This window comes from Phocoena phocoena, chromosome 17 (assembly GCF_963924675.1).
Source record: "Phocoena phocoena chromosome 17, mPhoPho1.1, whole genome shotgun sequence".
NCBI classification, from domain to species: domain Eukaryota; kingdom Metazoa; phylum Chordata; class Mammalia; order Artiodactyla; family Phocoenidae; genus Phocoena; species Phocoena phocoena.
Genome location: NC_089235.1, coordinates 44,252,300 through 44,273,709, shown reverse-complemented (window position 1 = coordinate 44,273,709; position 21,410 = coordinate 44,252,300). Strand labels below are relative to the sequence as shown.

Here is a 21,410-nt window from a genome sequence, read left to right as displayed (position 1 = left end):
TAGTGTTTCCCTTTGGAGTTTATGCCAGGAACTGAACCACTGAAGTGACACCCGATTAAAGCCAGGCAGAACCTCCACGCTCATCACAGAGGTGAGCTGTTTCCCAGTATATTCACGTTGGTAGCTCTGACACAAAATTCTTAACTAGCTTAGTCCAATGGAACTGGGCTGAAAATTTAGAACAATTCCTTTGACAAAAAAAAAAAAGAAAAAAGAAAAAGATACTCTGAAGTTGGCTGGTTATATATTAGGTTTTAGAGAGGAATTTTTACATAGACCTCATTTTAGGGCTGCTTATGCCATTAAGGAATGAAAGAGGCAGCTAATACTCACAAAATGACTACTATAACCTAGAAATTACATTTTTTTAAAAGTACCATTAAATATTTTCTAACTGGGGCTTCCCTGGTGGCGCAGTGGTTGAGAGTCCGCCTGCCGATGCAGGGGACACGGGTTCGTGCCCCGGTCTGGGAAGATCCCACATGCCGCGGAGCGGCTGGGCCCGTGAGCCATGGCAGCTGAGCCTGCGCGTCCGGAGCCTGTTGCTCCGCAACGGGAGAGGCCACAACAGTGAAAGGCCCACGTATGGCAAAAAAAATATATATATATATATATATATATTTTTTTTTTTTCTAACCTTGGGTAAGTTGACCTCTTAAAGACTCAGTCTCCTTAATTATTAAGTGAAGGGGTATGTGGGATTATATGTATGTCCAATTTCCTAGAGATACATATAATCCCACATGAGTTTTCTACAGGTATCTACATGCCTCACTCCCTCACCTGCTTCAAGTATCTAGTCAAAAATGAACTTTTAGTGAGATCTACTGTGACTAACTTAATTATCATCTGACAGTTCACTAAAGCTCTGTACATTTTTCCCCTTTATTCTTTTTGTGCTCCAATTTGGCAAGTTTCTATTGCTATGTCTTCAAGTTTATTATTTCTTCTTCTGCAATGTCTACTTTACTGCAAATTCCACCCAGTGAGTTTCTGATATCAGATATTATATTTTTCATCTCTAGAGTTGGGCACGGTTCCTTTTTATATCTTCTATTTCTCTCCAAATTGTATTCATCTTTCCTCAAACATCTGAAGTTATAGTACCTGTTTTAAAGTACAAGTATTTAATATACCTGCTAATGCTATCATCTGTCATTTCTCAGTTTATTCCTATTGCTAGTTTTCCTCCTTGTCAAAGTTGCCTGCTTCTTTGCATCTCTAATAGTTTTGGGTTGGATGCTTGACACTGTGACTTCTAAGTTGTTATGTATCTGGATCTTGTTGTATTCCTCTTAATAGCACTGAGCTTCATTCAGCCAGCAGTAAACTCACTCACTGTTTTGGTTTCTTCAGAGGCTTTTTTAAAGTGTGTTTAAGGTGAGTCTAGGTAGGCTTTACTCTATGGAAAGTTTAGCTCCAATACTGAGGTGTCATCTTTTTGGGGTCTTCACTGAGTGTCCCGAATGGTCAGTTGGAATTGTGAACTAAGCACAGTGGGAACCTGAATGCCTTTTAGCCATGTGTGAGCTCTGGGAATCAGTCAGACCATAGGTCCTTGGTCATCCTTTGCCCAACTTTGTGGAGTCTCATCCTATTCAGGCACAGCTTACTATTCAGCAAATACTCAAGGAGAAATCTATCACTGATCTCTGAAGCTCTTTTGCTGCATAGCTTTCTCTCTCTGAAACTCTGTCCCATAATTTCCAGTCATCTCTGCTTCCTTATACTTCAATCCCTTTGCTTCCCTAAACCTCAATTCAGCAAGACAGCTGAGTTCAGCTTGATACATCCCACCCTGCTCTGTGGTCTGGAATGTGCCTTCAGCCAAAAAGCCAGGATAATCCTAGGGCTCAACTCATTTGCTTCCCTTTAACGAGGGATCACAGTATTGCACTGCCTACTGTCCGATGTCTAGAAACTTTTTTTGTTCTCCCATATATTTTGACCAGTTTATTAGTTATTTACAACAAGAATATAAATCTAGTTCCTGTTCCTCCATCACAGTCAGAAGCTAAAGTTTTATACGTTTAATTTGTGGCATTATCTACTAAAATTTACATCAATTATCCGGTCTTCATTTACTATTATCTTGGTATTATTTAAGGAGTCAAATTAAAAGGTCTTCTATTATTTTAACTATGTACTTACAGTGCTTTAGACTTAAGAGGTAATATATAAACATGTAAGATAAAAATGGCTAGTATTTTTTAAAGAGCTATCATTTATGAAGGATCCTGCTTTTTAAAGTTTTCATCTCCATTACAGACATTTTCATCAAGAGTTCCAATTTAATGTTCATAACATTTCCAAAACATAGGGTAAACAGATGTCATAGTTTTTAGTGGTTTCCTTGTTTTGAAGGATATACAGATTCTCTAGAAGATCATTTAGAATTTTGTGATAATACATTATCTTCATGTGAAACACGCTTTTATTCTGGCTTGGCCTGCCCTACGTGCCTATATCACTGAAACAGTGCTGTTCTGCTGTCAACACATTTCCAGCCATCAAGCACATGTTCCCCCTGCAGCCAGCTACTTAAGATTGGTTAATTGAGATTGGAAGAGAATGTCTGCTTCTTGATGAATAATTAAAAAGCAAAATCAAGCCCAGTGCAATATCACCAAGCCTCAGTCTTCATGTGCCAATACTACTATATAACTTGGGGATGAACTTAAGACCAACTTTGGACCTTAGGTTGAGAATGTAAAAATTAAAAATTATTTTAATAAGAATTCAAGCATAAATTAACACATTTCTCCACTTGTAAAATTCAGTTAAAAAATTAAAACGTGCATTTCACAACAATGTGAATACACATCCTCCTCAACTTACAATGGGTTATGTCCTGATAAACCCATCATAAAGTGAAAATATCTTAAGTTGAAAATGCATTTAATACACCTAACCTACTGAACTTCAGAGCTTAGCCTAACCTACCTTAAATGTGCTCAGAACACTTACATTAGCCTACAGGTGGGCAAAATTATCAAACACAAAGCCTATTTTATACTATATAATTGAATAACTCATGTAACATACTGAATACTGTACTGAGAGTAAAAAACAAAATGGTCGAATGGTTGTGAGTGTTTTGGTTGTTTACCCTCATGGTTGCATGGCTGACTGAAAGCTGTGGCTCACTGCCCCTGCCCAGCATCACCAGAGAATCCCACCTCATATCGCTAGCCTGGGAAAAGATCAAAATTCACATTTGAAGTATGGCTTCTACTGAATGCATATTGCTTTCACAACATCATAAAGTCGAAAATCTGTAAGTCAAACCATGATGAGTTGGGGACCATCTGTATACTTAACACAACTGAACTATACACTTAAAAAGGTTAAGATAGTAAAACAAAAACAACAAGAAAAAAGGTTTGTAAAAGGCTATGAATACCTTACCAAATTCATTATAGCTTATGATACAGTGTAAGTAATAATTAAAATAGTGATAACCACATTTAGAAGTAGATACAAATTCAAAGGACTCATAAAGCATTTTTAACGTAAAACCAAAACAGGAGCTGTATACTCTAATTAAATATAAAACAGAAAATTTTGAAACATAATTCTAAATAAAGAAAATGATTAGTACAGAGCATTCTCAAAAGAGAGAACAATACCAACAAGCTTTCCAAAGAAGTGAAAATGGTGGCATCCAAGGGGCAAAGATACATTGGTCAGAAAGTAGAAATGTTATACCCAGGGATTTTTACTTTCTACAAATGCCCACAGTCCAAAAACAAGCAAGCACAGGCATCAATTTGATAACTGTTCATTGTTATGCTTGCTTGAGTAAATATCTGGTGATACATAGACATCCTCACCTATAAGGAAAATACCTACAGGATATATAACCTAAGGGTTCTAGAGATGGGGAAACACTAAAGACAGAAAAAGCAAATATCCACAACTCAAATGCAAAGAACCACAGTTCACATTTGTAATTTGAAATAAAGAATAATGTGTTATTTGCTGGATCCTATGTTACTTCTATTTTTGGTTTTTTAAGGAACCTCCATACTGTTCTACATAGTGGCTGTACCAATTTACATTCCCACCAACAGTGTAGCAGGGTTCACCTATCTCCACACCCTCTCCAGCATTTATTGTTTGTAGACTTTTTCATGGTGGCCATTCTGACCAGTGTGAGGTGATACCATATGATCCAGCAATCCCACTCCTTGGCATGTATCCAGAGAAAACCATAATTCGGAAAGATACATGCACCCCAATGTTCATTGCAGCACTATTTACAATAGACAAGACATGAAAACAACCTAAATGTCCATCAATAGAGGAATGGATAAAGATGTGGTATATATTTAAAATGGAATATTAGCCATAGAAAAGAACAAAATAATGCCATTTGCAGCAACATGGATGGACCTGGAGATTATCATACTGAGTGAAGTAAGTCAGACAAAGAAAATATCATATGATATCACTCATATGTGGAATCTAATTTTGAAAAATGATATAAATGAACTTATTTACAAAACAGAAACAGACCCACAGATTTCAAAAACAAACTTATGATTACCAAAGGGGAAATGTGGGGGGGAGGGATAAATTAGGAGCTTGGGATTAACACACACACACACACACACACACACACACACACACACACACTACTATATATAAAATAGATAACCAACAAGGACCTACTGTATAGGACAGGGAACTGTACTCAACATTCTGTAATAACCTATATGGGAAAAGAATGAATATATGTATATGTATAACTGAATCACTATGCTGTACATCTGAAAATAATATAACATTTTAAATCAACTATACTCCAATAAAATTTAAAGACTAAATAAATAAAATTTTTTAAAAAGAATAATGTGTTTATGTTTTTAGATTATAAAGTAATAATTACTGATGAGAAATTATGTTTGGGGTTTTTCTTAATTTATTCAAAATAAAATACTAATTTCTTATAATTAAGTGGGAAAGTATATGAAAGCAAAATAAATCTCAGATATTAACCGATATCATTCATGAATTGATAGGTAACCGATACGAGATGTGAATTTATCTATGAAACTTCTCCATGCATAGCAAATGCATTCTAAAATCTATGATATTTTCTACATAGTTCTGTCATGTAATTTCATTTAAATCATAAGTATTTTCTGTCATCTTTAGTTGTCCTTAACAATTACTTTACATCAATTATCAAGTGTGATTTAAAAAACTGGACTAAATAGTAAAGCAGGAGGTCAGAATATGTGGTTAATATGCATATAAAATTAAACTTATTTTTATCAATTGATACTTAGTGGACATTTATTTTATCTTATTAAGAGGTGATATTTATAAACCATTATGTAACCTACCAGTTCAAGAGATCTAAAGTCTGAAACCTAGCATGGTATCGAAAGGAAATATCTAATTTTATATTAAAAAATCAATACAACTTACAGATCATCCTCCTATAATACAAAAAATAAGCAAAAGCATTTTTATCAATTGGTAAAGAAAATCTCAACATATCAACAGGCTTGTGGATACTGACAGGTGGAAGTCTAATGATTCCACAAAATAAACATAACATCCTATTTTAAGAAAAGTAATAGAACACAGAATAATAGTTATGTATAAAACTGCACAAAAATGTATGTTAGCATTTTTACTGCTGTTGTTTTTAAATACGGTAAGGAAACTAACTTTTCTTCTAAACCACAAATGTTAGCTTGAACTTCCTTGTGTATATGATCATATTTTAGATTCCTTAAGGGCAGGGATCATGTCTTATTAATATTCCTACCCTCAAAATTACTTACAACAGAGTCTTGCCCATTATAGATATTCAGTAAGTGTTTTCGAGTTACTGAAAATATAAAACCTCTTTTAATATGGTTGGGGATATATGAGTTATATGGAATAAATCTGAATATCGAAGGGAAAACATTAGAAATTTAAAACACTACTTAAAATGAAATCATAACTTCTTTTCCGATTTGGATTCCTTTTATTTCTTTTTCTTCTCTGACTGCTGTGGCTAAAACTTCCAAAACTATGTTGAATAACAGTGGTGAGAGTGGGCAACCTTGTCTTGTTCCTGATCTTAGTCCATCAACAGATAAATGGATAAAGAAGATGTGGCACATATATACAATGGAATATTACTCAGTCATAAAAGGAAACGAAATTGTTATTTGTAGTGAGGTGGATGGATCTAGAGTCTGTCATACGGAGTGAAGTAAGTCAGAAAGAGAAAAACAAATACCATACGCTAACACATATATATGGAATCTAAGAAAAAAAGTGGTCATGAAGAACCTAAGGGCAAGACAGGAATAAAAACACAGACCTACTAGAGAATGGACTTAAGGATATGGGGAGGGAGATGGGTAAGCTGTGACAAAGTGAGAGAGTGGCATGGACATATATACACTACCAAACGTAAAATAGATAGCTAGTGGGAAGCGGCCGCATAGCACAGGGAGATCAGCTAGGTGCTTTGTGACCACCTAGAGGGGTGGGATAGGGAGGGCGGGAGGGAGGGAGACAAAAGAGGGAAGAGATATGGGGACATATGCATATGTATAACTGATTCACTTTGTTATAAAGCAGAAACTAACACACCATTGTAAAGCAATTATACTCCAATAAAGATGTTAAAAAAATTTTTTAATAAATAAAGCAATAAAAAAGTGGGTTTTTAATTACACAAAAGGAAATAAAAGAAATTATTTTATGTAAGAATATGTTTTATATTTGCATAGGTGATCTAGCTAACAAATAGAAGGGGGAAGGAAAGAAGACTGAGATGTAGGGTGGATTGCAAGAATTCACTTTAAGAAGGAACATAATGATATTATTGGGAGATGATTTTCCATGGGTCTCTTGTGGTTTTGCCTGTCTTACAAGTAGAGGCAGTCAATGCCTTTGTTTCCAATGTTATTTTCAAGGATATCTGTACAGTGTACAGCCTCAGAAGACAAAGATATTGTCTTCCTTCTGAACAAAGAGCAGGTTTGCTTACAGTCTTGTAAGGTACACATAGGGCCTCCCACTAGAGAAAATGGCAGGCATAATTTCTACCCATTATAAAGTTCAGGTTCCTCTCCTGTAATATAATCCACTGTATACAGGTATCACTTGGCCCTCTTCGTGCCATCTTGTAGGAATTAGGCTTAGGGCAGGGACACAAAAAAATGCTAATACTTCGGTAACTGCTAATGCTATAGATAATAAAGTCCTTTGTCTCCATTCCAGGATTCTTGTGTCTCTGGGCAGCATTCATGAAATTATGGCCTGGATAACTTCTTAGCTTAGAGGCAGGGTGAAATCACAGACCCTTTAGAATTCTTGACACATACCTGTTATTGTTTTTGTTTTTATAGGGCTGCTGGCATATTCAGAGGCCTGATATGACTGTTGCTTTGCCAAGGGTGCACTTCCAACAGACACCTCATCCTCCTTCCTTCTGCTAATTGGCATAACAAGAGGAACAGCTATCACAGGCTGCTGGAGAGAGTCAAATGAAAAACTGAATTATTTACTATTTCTTAAGCAGAGAAGGTTAAACACAGCATCATTGAAGAAAGTCCGTCACATGTTGTGGTTGAGGCTTTATTCATTTTTAATTAATAATCACCCATAATCCCTACCCCCCCAGAGATAACCATCATTAGCATTTTGATAAATTTTCCCCCAGTGTCTACATATTTTGTTTTCAATTGAGGTATAATTGAGGTACATCTTTATGTGAGTTCCAAGTGCATGACACAGTGATTTGATATTTCTGTACATTACAAAATGATCACCATGATATGTCTAGTTATCATCTGTCAGCACACAAAGATATTATAATTGACTACATACCCCATGCTATACATGGGGCTTTATTATTTTAAATCAATGAATCAGTCAATCTCTCTTGCCCTCCCTCTTGGTCACTGTCTCTCACACACACTCACACAGGAACATTTAACAATTTCAATTTTAAATTAGAATTCTGTGCAAAAACCAAGAGAGCTTGGAATTAATTAAAATTTAACATAAATTTTAGTAAGAAGTATAAAGGTAACATGTTAGAGGCAAATCAAAACTAAAATTAACTTTGAAAATTATGATCACTAGTAAATGAAAAGTTATCCTTATAAAATGATATTTTAGGGAAGTATTTCTATAAACTGATTAGGTACATGTTAATATGGACAATCCAATTTTTTTGAGAATTGCTGAAAATCTCTATATTGCATCTGACAAAGTGATATCCACAGCATATTTAGAAAGCACAGAAAAGTATCTATAGTTAGAGAAAGCTGGAAAACATTACGATCCTATATTGAATACATGAGTGCTGAGCTGGACAATAAAGCAGCTGTTTCATCTTTATTCACTGAAATAAAGTCTGATGTTACTGCTGATGACGCCCAATACAATCTTGTCAGATTTTTGGCCAAAAAAAAAAAGGTTATTTTTAAGTTTTCTTCAGGATCAAAGATCAATGTTGAACTGAGTGGAAAACAATCATCAAATGTTGGGTTTTAGCCACAAGTTGAGGAGGAAATTGCAGCTTGGGAAACAACAGATGATAACTGTGATACAGCTGCATCAGATGGTGAATCTGAAGGGGGTTGGTTAGGCTGGAGTATGGTCTAATGTTACCCTCAACACTACAACAATTTATCTATAACAATAAAGTTATAGATCCAACTTTAAGTTTCACCCAACTTATGGTAACTATTTAATATTATCTAAATTATAAATAAATATTTCAATGAGAACATAGGTACATTATATAACCATATAATATAATGGAAAAAAAGCCAAATTATTTTACAAGTTGTTCCCTAGGGTGAGTAAAAGGACAAGAAAACTGATGATGAGAAAATGAAAGATTAAATATATTGTGGGAAACACCACAATGAAGAATATCTGCTTTCATGTTAAGTATTTAGTCAAACTGATAATATTTTTACAAATCTAAATAGGAAATAATATTTAAGAGCTAGATAAGAAATGCTGAGTCTAATTTAAACTTGCTCATCTATAAAACAAGGGGATGGAGATGTCTACTAGAAAATCCCTTTGTGCTCTAACACTTAGTGATTCCATAATCCCTTGAATTTCCTGGACATCATTTATAAACCTGGAATTGATGAAGCACTCAAAGAAGTTAGGACCAAGTTTAGAACCAAAATTAATATATAATATGTAATTACAGAAAAATTCCGTGCTGTATAGTGTGATATTTAATTCATGCACAATAGGTGAAAGATGAGATTGATGGAAGCTATGATATTGGAAATACCCAACAACAAACAAACAAAAAAATCTTTCTTTTGGTGGTTGAGACTCTGGGTGCATTTTCACATCAGTAAAAATACAGTAAAAGGCCAAATAAAAACCCTTTCTAGGGCTTCCCTGGTGCTTTTTTGGAAATATGAAGACCCCAGTCAAAAATATCAAAAGAAGGAGCATTTATTTTTAGCAACCGCCTGTTGCTCTACTTACATTCTTCTGCCTTCTGGTACGGGATATTCCCCCAAATTTCCATTGTACCCTAGTCCCATATCTGTCCTATTGTTGCCCCATCAGTATCCTGTGGTCCCCAAATACCTAAAAAGCCTTTTGTCCCTCTTCCTATAAAATTTTCCTTTATTAATTTAATAAATGTAAAAATATAGGAAATTATGAAGAATAAAAGAACATCCATATTTTCATTATAACCAATAATTACTGGCAATTAACAATTTATCATATTTGCTTTTTTTAAGGAGAAAAGTAAAATATTACAGATAAAGCTAAAATCCCCTCTGATTGCTAACTGCCCATTCCTCCCAGAGTCAATCACTATTATGATATTGATACAATCCTTTAATATTTTACACCCATATTTACTTACACATATGCCATATACAGTTTATATATAATGTATACTATATATAATATGTGATATATAATAGATAATATATAATATGTAATATATGCAGGGTGGTTTGGGAAAAATATAAGTACTCTCATATTACGTATGTCCTTGGGAAATTGATTTTTGAATCAATTTTGAGACTTCCATACTAAAACCTATTGAATAATTTTTTTTTTTTTTTTTTTGCGTTGCGCGGGCCTCTCACTGCTGTGGCCTCTCCCGTTGCGGAGCACAGGCACTGGACGCGCAAGCTCAGTGGCCATGGCTCACTGGCCCAGCTGCTCCGCGGCATGTGGGATCTTCCCGGACCGGGGCACGAACCCGTGTCCCCTGCATCGACAGGCGGACTCTTAACCACTGCGCCACCAGGGAAGCCCTATTGAATAATTTTTAACAAAAAAATAATACATCATGTTAATGTGCCATGCTTTATTTATTTGCTTCGTTAGAGACAGTCATTTAGGTTGTCTCCAATTTTACACCATTGCAAAGAATTCCGCAAGGACAGGCTTATACATGACTCCTTAGGCTCATATGAATGTCACTGTAAGAACACAGCTCTATCAAAAAGTGGAATTTTGGGGTCATAGGCTACGGTCATGTGTAATTTTATTAGACACTGACAAATTTATTAATTTTCACTCACAACAGTAATATACGAGTCCATCCATTTTCTACATCTTCACCACTACTGAATACTAGCCTTTTTTCACACAACAGATTTTAAAAGTGAAGATGATTAGTTATGGGTTGATAGGTGTTGAAACTGGGCAATAAGGTCATAGGGTTCAACTATACTCTCAATTTTCCATGTTGGAGAAAATGTAGAACTGAAATAGTAGATTAAAGGCATTTTTAAAGCATATTTTTGAGATATGCTGAACTGTAGCAAAATAGTAATATTATAAAGTGCTGACGAAAATATAAACTGTACACCAATTCTGGAAGCAAACTGGCAATATTACAAAGGCCTTAAAATATGCTAAACCACATGCCTAAAGTTACTAGTTATACTTCTAAAAATATATTCTAAGTTAATAATTAAAGAAAAATGCAAATATGAAGATATTTATCCCAATATTATTTGTAACTGAATGATTAGGATTATGGGTATTTATTTGTTTAGCTTTTAAATGAAACTACTAGTTTTGAACTTAGAGAAATATATATATTTATATTTAACTTAAAAATACTTATGAAACAATATAATAAAAGTAAAATAAAAAATCAAAATCTTTGAAGGTACTTGTATCAATCAAACAAATGTATAATTTACTTAAGCTGCTAGAACGCTACCTGACATTCAGGGATATCTATGGTGTACTGGAGATAACTGCATCACTTATAAAATAACCAATGAAAAATTTATAATACAATGAAACATTATTCAGCCCTAAAAAATAAGAAAATCTTGCTATTTGTGACAACATGGATGGACCTTGAGGCCATTCTGCTAAGTCAGACAAAGAAAGACAAATACCACATTTATATGTGGAATCTAAACAAAACAAAACCCAAAAAACCCAAAACATCAAATTCTTCATACAGAGAAGAGAGGGTGTTTGCCAGAGACAGGGGGATTGGGGGAGGGGTGTGTGTAATGGGTAAAGGCAAAGTACTAACTTCCAGTCATAAAACGTAGTATACGATATGATGACTATTGTTAATAATATGTATTGTATATCTGCAAGTTACTAGGAGAGTAAATATTTTCTTGTCACAAGGGAAAAAATTATTTAACTATGTGTGGTGATGGATGTTAACTAGACTTATAGTGGTGATTCTGCAATATATACAAATATTGGATTGTTATGTTGCTACCTGAAATTAATATGTTATATGTCAATTATATCTCAGTAAGAAAAAAATTTACAACTAAATTTTTCTCAACTTGTCCCTGCCATTCGTCTTAACTTCTCCATTACTCATACTCCATATTTTGTTAAACTTTCTAAAATCCAAGTCTATTTATATTAGTTTCCCTTACTTCCTCTGTACCCTTTGGGATAAAGTCTCAAACACTTACCATTACAAATAAAATCTTTTATGAATTGGTTTTCAATTTCTACCAGTCTCTATAAGAACACTTGGCTCTAGCCTGGAAACACTGAAGGTCCCTTTCTTACCAAGTTACTCCATCGTCTTTGCCTCTGCTCACAGTTTAGTCTAGAACAACCTTCCTTGTCTGGCTTACTTTTATGACGCTCACCTCAATTGTCAATTCCTCCTTCTAACACCCATCCTCACCTGATCATGAGAATGTTTCCTTTTATGTTTTCATATACTCCTGTAAATACATCTAACATAGCAATTACAGTCAGCCCTCTGTTGATCTGGAACCCGAGGATACAGAGGGCCAACTGTACTACACCAAGGGACCTAAGCATCGTGGATTTTGGTATCCACAGGGGAGGGAGGGCTGGAACCAATCCCCTATGGATACCAAGGGAGGTACCAAGAATGGCATTACTACTACATTCCTTCACATTCTCAAATACACTAAATACCTCTAGAGGAAGGGATATTCTCAACCACGATTTCTGTTTCTATAGCCCCAGTACCTAGAATACTGCACTGTATTCTGTATGTATTTGATAAAAGGAAGCATGAAATGGAGAAGGGATGGCAGAAGTTTCAAATGAATTTAGGACAAAATGAAGAAAAACTTTTAAAAAGATGCTCCTTGAGACACGGGTTGCACTTTTTTAGTTAATTTTTATATTCTTATGTAAATATAAAATTATACACTTTTCTCCTATAAATTAGCTTTAAGTTACCTCAGAAAAAAAATACAAAGCTATTCCAAGTAGAATGTTACAAAATTACAATTAAGTCAATGGGAGAATGCAATTCAATATCACATAAATTTGGCCTCAAAAATTCTTAGTTCTAGAGGGAAGAGATATGGGAACATATGTATATGTATAATTGATTCACTTTGTTATAAAGCAGAAACTAACACACCATTGTAAAGTAATTATACGCCAATAGAGATATAAAAAAGGGCTTCCCTGGTGGCGCAGTGGTTGAGGGTCTGCCTGCCGATGCAGGGGATGCGGGTGCGTGCCCCAGTCTGGGAGGATCCCACATGCCGCAGAGCGGCTAGGCCCGTGAGCCATGGCCGCTGAACCTGCGCGTCCGGAGCCTGTGCTCTGCGGCGGGAGAGGCCACACATTGAGAAGCCCGTGTACAGCAAAAAAAAAATAAAATAAAATAATGTAAAAAAAAAAAAATTCTTAGTTCTGAGATATACTAGATGTGTGAAAATAGGTAAGTTAATCTCAATAAGCATCAGTTTCTTCATCTTTAAAATGCGAATAATAAAACCCATCTGTCAGAATTACACATAGAGAATTACACGTAAGTATTCAGGGGACTATAATTAGCTCCTTTTGCTTTGTAATTTAGACCCCTTTAAACACACACATATGCCAAGTCTTTTGCACCAACCATCCCAATACCAGAGTTAGGCACACTCAATGCATGTTTGTTGAATAAACCTACAGATGAAGAAGAAATGTAGAGATAATGAAAATGAAAGCTAACATTTTCTACGCAATTATTATGTATTGGACACTCTGAGAACAAACATGTAGGGACTATGAGGGAAAATAAGCCATTAAAATAGGACTACCTAACCTAGTCTCTCTAAAGTATCTGCTTTACAAGCAATTGTAGACCAAGTCCCTTTAACAATCAATGCAACTCTACTTTGAACTGTAATTTCTTGTACAGAAATTAAAGAGTAGAATTGCTTGAAAGGGGTAGAATTCTGGTACCTCCATAAATAAAATCAACAGAAGAAATATATAACTCTAACAAATAAGAAAAAAAATTATTTAGAGAATTATAAAAATTTCTCACCTGCTGCATATGTTTACTGGTTCGCTTCTGAGGTTGATAAATAAGCCAGGTGTATAAGATAGGGTCAATATTAACTGCTAGTCCTTGTACATTACAAAGAAGTACGGCACCTAAAAAACAAGATTTTTAAATTGTTACATTCCTCCTAAAAATAATAAGCTTGATGTCACTTTACACCAATAAGTAGGAGAGCCATAATAAAAAAGATGAACAACAGTAAGTGTTGCCACGGATGTGGAGGAATTCAAACCTTCATATACTGCTGGTGGCAACATAAAATAATGCAAATAATATGGAAAATAGTCTGGCATTTCCTCAGAAAGAAAAATATACAGTTACAATATGACCCAACAATTCTATTCCTAGGTATATACCAAAAGAACTGTAACCAAATATCCACGCAAAAACTTGTACACAAATTTTCATAGCAGCATTATTCACAATAGCCGACGAGTGGGAAAACATGAATGTCCATGATGAATTGCTGAATGGATTAGCAAAATGTAGCAGAATCACACAATGGAAAACGATTTATCCATGAAAAGGAATGAAGTACTGATACATGCTATAACATGGATAAGCCTTGAAAACATGCTAAGTGAAACAAGCCAGTTACAGAAAACCACGTATTATACGATTCCGCTTACATGAAATAGCCAGAACAGGCAAAACCATGAAGAAAAAAGTAGATCAGTGGATGCTGGGGCCTGGGGGGAGGAAAGAATGGGAAATAACTGCTAGTAGATATATGGTTCTTTTGGGAGTGATGAAAATGTTCTGTAATTAGAAAATGGTGATTGCTGTACAACCTTACAAATATACTAAAAACCACTAAATTATGCACTTTAAAATAATGTACTTTATGGAATGTGAATTATATCTCATTAAATGTGCATTTGCCCTTAAAAAATATTAATAAACTTTATTTTTTAGGCAAACAGCAATTTCTATATTGGCCATGAGAAGGGAATATTATCTCCCTTCTTTGGTTATATTACAGAACTAACTCATGATATTAAAGGAAGCATTATTATAACCACTTAATAAATCACTGTAAATTACAGCTTTAAATGTTCAGAAGCAAAGAGAGAGAGCTGCCTAGATGAAATGCAGGCTAACATTCTGACATGAAACACAAAGACTGAAGTGTAACAAGTTGCAATTCCATCCTACTAACTAAAACATTTTTGTCCCTCTCTAATAAAAAGTAGCTCACATAAACTTAACTAAAGCAGGATATCCCATTCTTAATTTATGTGGGGCAGGTCATGTATATCTGTAAATAAGATTTTGCATTTCTACATATATTTTTTGATAAAAATAGTATTAGCTCCACTAGGATGTACAGAATATGAAGGAAGGGATATTAGTCAGCTTTGCTCTCAACTGTATTTCCAGCATCTGAAAAAGTACCTTCCACGTAGTAGGAGCTGAAAAAAGAATCACAATAAATGGTAGACAGATTCTCAGGTTAGTTGAAAAAAGCCCATTTGTTCTATAATATTGCAGATAATTAAAACAGCTAGTACAATTAGTATTAATACCAAGTCCTATGAAAAGTGAACCACAAAGAGACTGAGATAAAAGGATGGAGGAGACAAAGCAAGCAAAAGAGAAATTTCCCCCTTTTTCAAAGCTTTGCACAGAATTTTCAAATGAAATTTGCCATGTGTACTCCTGTTCCACTTTACATTGCTACTTCTCCCAGGAACCCAAAATCGGTATAGATTCCTAGGCAACATGCTGAGACAACATAAGCAATCCCTCCTTCCATGTAACAAAGCATGTGCTAGTGAGCAATGATTCACTCAAATACACATATCAGAAAGGAATGATGGGGAGGAGCTAAATACAAGATGACTCCAAAACGGGGGGATCATAACTGAAGTCAATTGGAAAATACAATTCAATATATATTTTTTCCTGTAATAGAATGCAGATTCCTCATAAGAACCTAAATTCTCCTATTTCTCAAATACCACTAATAATATAGAATAAAGGCTTAACATGCTATATTATATTAAGGAAAATAAAATAAGACTCCCAAAATTATATCCAGTTTTCAAATAATTCTAACAGCTCTACTATGCCAGAGACTATCAACTCCACAAACTAACAAAAATATAGCACCTACATATATGAGTATATATAGCAAGAGCTAATTTGAATAGTGTTATTGTTTTAAACAACTCATTCTATCAAAATATGTTACTAGGTGAGAAACAGAATTTGGCCTGAAATATGAAAGACTATTAATCAAATCCTTTTTATTTTAAAGAAATGTGTTGAACACATTTAAATAGAGTTCAAAAATTCATTTAAATTCAAGAATACATAATTCAATCATAAAAGTTAAAAGACTTTTCTAAAATCCATATACAGAAATAAAATTACATTTAGATTTAAATTACTATGAACTGCTTGCTGTCACATAAGCCCATAATATTTTATAATTAATATCACATAAATATTAAAGACACCAAAATAATACGTGGTTAACAATAAAGAATGTATTTCGTCAAAAGAAGGAATTACCACAAGAAAAAAACTTTGGGATCCAGAAGACAAAGGATCCAACACAGGAAAAAAGTGACCCAGGATGACAACAGTGAATTAGTGACAAGTATATGGAAAACTTAGAAACAACAAACAATTAATAAATACAGGAAAAACAAATGTTATAAAGAAAAGGATAACTAACCATATGATAAACATGACCATACCATGAATAATATCTACAGACAGAACTATGTAAATTCTGAAAAAAATGAATTCATTGATTAATCAAATGTATAATACAACAATATCATACATTTGATTACTGGGGGTATGGGTACATAAGAGGAATGTGTGATGGGCACTGAAGAGGGTAAAAGTTAGCCAATTATCATTTTCCACAGTAAGATAGCAATGAATAATGCTGTAAAATGAACAATCAAGAAAGAGCAAGAGGGCTTCCCTGGTGGCGCAGTGGTTGAGAGTCTGCCTGCTGATGCAGGGGACACGGGTTCATGCCCCGGTCTGGGAAGATCCCACATGCCGCGGAGTGGCTGGGCCTGTGAGCCATGGCCGCTGAGCCTGCGTGTCCAGAGCCTGTGCTCCGCAACCGGAGAGGCCACAACAGAGAGGCCCACATACCGCAAAAAAAAAAAAAAAAAAAAAAAAAGAGCAAGAGAAGCCAAGTTATTTAAAAACATGGACGTAAACACCAAAATAATTACCAAAAAGACTTTTGAAAAGGGAACATTAAAAAACAGGTGCAGGTGACATGAGGGAGAATATAACTGGGATTCTCAAAATGGGGACAACAGAAAAGAGAGGTAGATGAGCTTTAGATTTTCTTGCTGAGGAATATCCTTATAGCCACTAGCAAAATGCAGAATAAATTTTTCTCTTTGAGAGATGTCTCCAATTCACTGAAACATAACAGCCACAAATTAAGATCCGTGAATGAGTTCCATAACAAAAAAAATCAGCAAGCACTGCAGAAGGCAAGTGAGCAAGAGTCAGAAAAAAGAACAAACAAGTTTAGACTTTCAAGCACTAAAGATATTTGAATACAGAAAAACAGCTATGGGGACTTCGCTGGTGGCGCAGTGGTTAAGACTCCACGCTCCCAAGGCAGGGGGCCTGGGTTCAATCCCTGGTCCAGAAACTAGATCCCACACGCATGTCACAACTAAGAGTTCGCACTCCACAACTAAAGAGCTGGCAAGCCGCAACTAAGGAGCTGGCAAGCCGCAACTAAGGAGCCCACCTGCCGCAACTAAGACCCAATGCAACCAAATAAATATTTTCTAAAAAAACAGCTATGTAGAAAACGTTTAAAATACAAAAGTATGCAATCATGAAGGGGAACAAACAATGAGAAAGTATCAGCAAAGAACACATTTTAAAGAAAAATGGAAATTACAGAAATGACAGATTTAGTTTTTGAAGTAAAAAACTCATTGGACAGGTTAAATAGCAGATTAGACATAGTTGAAGAGAAAATTAATAAAATAGAAGAAACACAGTAAGATAATTTAGAATGTATCTGAGATAGAAAAATGAGAGAAAACAGTTAAAATGATGTTAAGAGATGTGAGGACTGAGTAAGAAGAACAAACATCTATCTAATTAGATTCCAGAAGGAGTTACTAAGGAATGAGAAGAGGTAATATTGTTAAAAAATAAGGCTGAGGGACTTCCCTGGTGGTCCAGTGGTAAAGTATCCGTCCTCCAATGCAGGGGATGCAGGTTCGATACCTGGTCAGGGAACTAAGATCCCACATGCCACGGGGCAACTAAGGCCGTGCGTGACAACTACTAAGCTCGCATGCCTCAACAAGAGAGCCCACACACCACAACTACAGAGCCCACACACCGTGGAGCCCACGCACCACAGCTACAGAGTGAAAAACCCACATGCCACAACTAGAGAGAAGCCCGTGCACTACAACAAAGAACCCACATGCTGCAACTAAGACCAGATACAGCCCAAAAAAAAGAAATAAAGAAAAAAGTGGCTGAGAATTTTACAGAATTGCCAAAAGATATTAAGCCTCACACCTAAGAAGCCCAAAGAATCCAAACTGGATAATTAAAAATAAACCTATATTAAACAAACAAACAAACAAAGAAGAAACAAAACACTGAAGAGAAAAAGAAGATCAGAAAAGAACCCTAAATAAAAAGAAAGATGTCCCGAGGTATAGAAAAGCAAATAAATTGACAATCAACTTCTTAGCAAATAGTCAATGGTATTCATTATGTGATTTTTCTTCAAAACTTACATATATTCTTTTGTATGCACCAAGTGTTACCATTAAAAGATGATAAAAGAAGAAAAAGAATAAATTAAATTGATTTTAAAAGTAAATCTATCAGGATAAGTTTTGTTCTAATATTATACATCTCAAGTACAAGCCACATAGAAACTATTTTTTAAATTATGATGAAAATATGCAAAAAACCTATATAAACAAAGCAGTTATAAATTTAAAAGAATACAAACTGCAAAAGACAAAAGTAAATTAAGGAATTACGGAATTCTCCATATGAGGCAAATTATTTTAATAGTCTTTTCATATGTGCCAAAAACTAAGCATGTTGAGTAAATTTTTAAAAACTTTCTCAGTAAGTTATTAGCACACCTTTAAAATTGGGATGGTAGAGAAAGGGAAAGGAAAACAAATGTAAATAGGTAAATATTTTCACATGGACAATTAATTCTGAAAGTCTTATTTTATTTTAATGAAAAAGTTAAATACTTCACCAACAAATACTCAATTAAGTCACATAATTGCATTATACCAAAAATGACTAAATGACTTACAGCCAGGCTTGAACTTTATGAATGTTAAACAGGTAATAAAAGAGAATAATCTATTAATTTACCAACTTAGCTAAAATTATAATTTAGAATAATGTTCTCCTAAATTTAAAGGGATATTTTTATATTATATTCAATTTATGAGACACAGCCTTTAAAAATAACACACAAGTTCTGACATATAAGTGTGCAGACAATTAGTGTGATAGTTGACTCAGAACAGATCCTCCATAAATCACTAAAATTTGGCGATATATTATTCTGTTTAATTTTAGCCTGGGAGACAACTAATGAGAAAAGTGTGCTTTACTCCTCTGTTCACTGCCAAAATGGCTCACTTATCCACATTCCATTCAGGCTTTACCAATTAGTTAAACCAAGGCACCACTGTCATTTTCAGTTACATCCTAAGCTGAAGAATGGGAACTGAAGTAAGGGTTAGAGACCAAAGATGCAGAGCATTAAAATTAAACATACATCCTTCTTATCAGCTACAGAAACCTTGTCAACCAATGAGACTGTCCTGTAAAATATCAAGTTATTAATAGGAAAAAGTACCCTGCATTTATCTTAAACCAATGAATGAGACAAAAAACATAGACATATTAATCTTCCTCTAAGTTTAAGTGGCTAAAACTCACTCTTTTTCTATTATGCAACTATAGTAAAGTACGAACTTTTTAGATGCATAGTGCTCTTAAGAAATTGTTACTCTTAGTTTTAAGAATAATTTCAAAACTTTTGGCTACATAGTTAAATAAACAAAAAAGGAAGAATCAATACTTCAAAAACAAGGGTGGGGAATAAAGGCAAGATAGAGTAATCAGACACTAAAAAAATGACTGAGCAGGGATGAGCTGCCAACTACTGGCAACCTTATCCAAGGTAATTGTCAAATTTAGTATAAATGAATCATAAGATTTTTAGGTATGTGTGTATGGTAGCTCATGTTACTTAATTAATAATTATTTCCCCTTCTCTTAGGATATAGAAAATCACAAGAGAACTCTATCCCATTGTAACAATAAGAACAAGCCATGTAACCTATCAAAGCTTTTCAACATTCATCAGACAGATTTTCTATGAACAAAAATCATAAAAGTGAAAGACCCCTCATAGGGCAGAAGGAATGAACAGTGGCTTTTATTCTTGGCACAGCAGTAGGAGGAAAAGAAAGTGGATAAGAAGAAAACAACTGACCTTTTAACAAATGTTTAGAGTTAGTAAGGGGCAGACATGACAGTTTAGAATCTCTGCAAACTGTAGACACAAGGGAAATCTACCCACCTGCCATCTCTTTTCAACAAGCCTCCACCAAATGTTCATAAGAATAACAGGGGACAGGACTGGACAGATGAGAAAGATCCCACTGAGATGCAGGGACATGGAGCCTGATGAAGTCTGAGTGCAAAGAAGGAGAATCGAGAGAAATCTCACAGCCACTCTGAACATTTCAGTGGGCACCAAGCAGGGCAATCTGTGCTAGGAGAAGAAAAGAGGAACTAAGAGAGATAGACCCCTCCATAAGGACAGATGAAAACGGCATGCTGAAGTCTGAGGGTAGGTCAGGAGAACTGAGTGAAAGTCACAAACCATACTAAAAGAAAAATTCTGATCCTGCTCTCAAAAATATCTGAAGTCTGGGGTGACTTAATATAAGTAAAGCAGGATCAGAACAAGCTCAACCACAGAATAGAAAGCAAAGACCAAACCCAACTCAACTACACCAAGAACATGACAAAATAAGAGGCATGCCCTTCTGTGGGCATAAGCATTATTTACCATAGGTTCTATTCTTTTTACATACAATGCTTGGCATTCAATTTAAAAAAAAAGATTATGAAACACACAGTAAAACAAAAAGAAATACTATCAAAAGAGAAAACAGGGGCTTCCCTGGTGGTGCAGTGGTTGAGAGTCCACCTGACAATGCAGGGGACACAGGTTCGTGCCCCAGTCCGGGAAGATCCCATATGCCGCGGAGCGGCTGGGCCCGTGAGCCATGGCCGCTGAGCCTACACCTCCGGAGCCTGTGCTCCGCAGCGGGAGAGGCCACAACACTGAGAGGTCCGCGTACCGCAAAAAAAAAAAAAGAGAGAGAGAAAACAGTCAATAGCACCAGTCCCAAAGGTGGCAGATACGAGAATTATCAAACAGGGACTTTAAAAGAACTCTAATAAATACACTAAAGAAAGTAGTGAAAAAGGTAGACAAGCATGAACTGAAGGGGAATTGCAACAGAGAGACAGAAACTATTAAAAAGAGCCAAACAGAAATCCTAGAATTTGAAAAATATAGTATCAGAGGTAAAGGATTCTTTAAAAATTTCTTTCT

The 21,410-nt window shown here is 35.1% G+C and overlaps 1 protein-coding gene across 3 annotated transcripts in view; it reads right to left on the bottom strand.

Annotated features, from left to right (window-relative positions):
• Positions 1-21,410, bottom strand: part of VPS13B (vacuolar protein sorting 13 homolog B) — an 818,081-nt gene that overhangs the window by 474,727 nt on the left and 321,944 nt on the right. For all 3 annotated transcript variants that reach the window (XM_065895774.1, XM_065895773.1, XM_065895775.1), the window contains exons 19-20: positions 13,763-13,872; positions 7,341-7,488 (exon numbers count right to left, since the gene is read on the bottom strand). In XM_065895774.1, the coding sequence (XP_065751846.1) occupies positions 7,341-7,488; positions 13,763-13,872 (258 nt within the window). The remainder of the gene's footprint in view (positions 1-7,340; positions 7,489-13,762; positions 13,873-21,410) is intronic.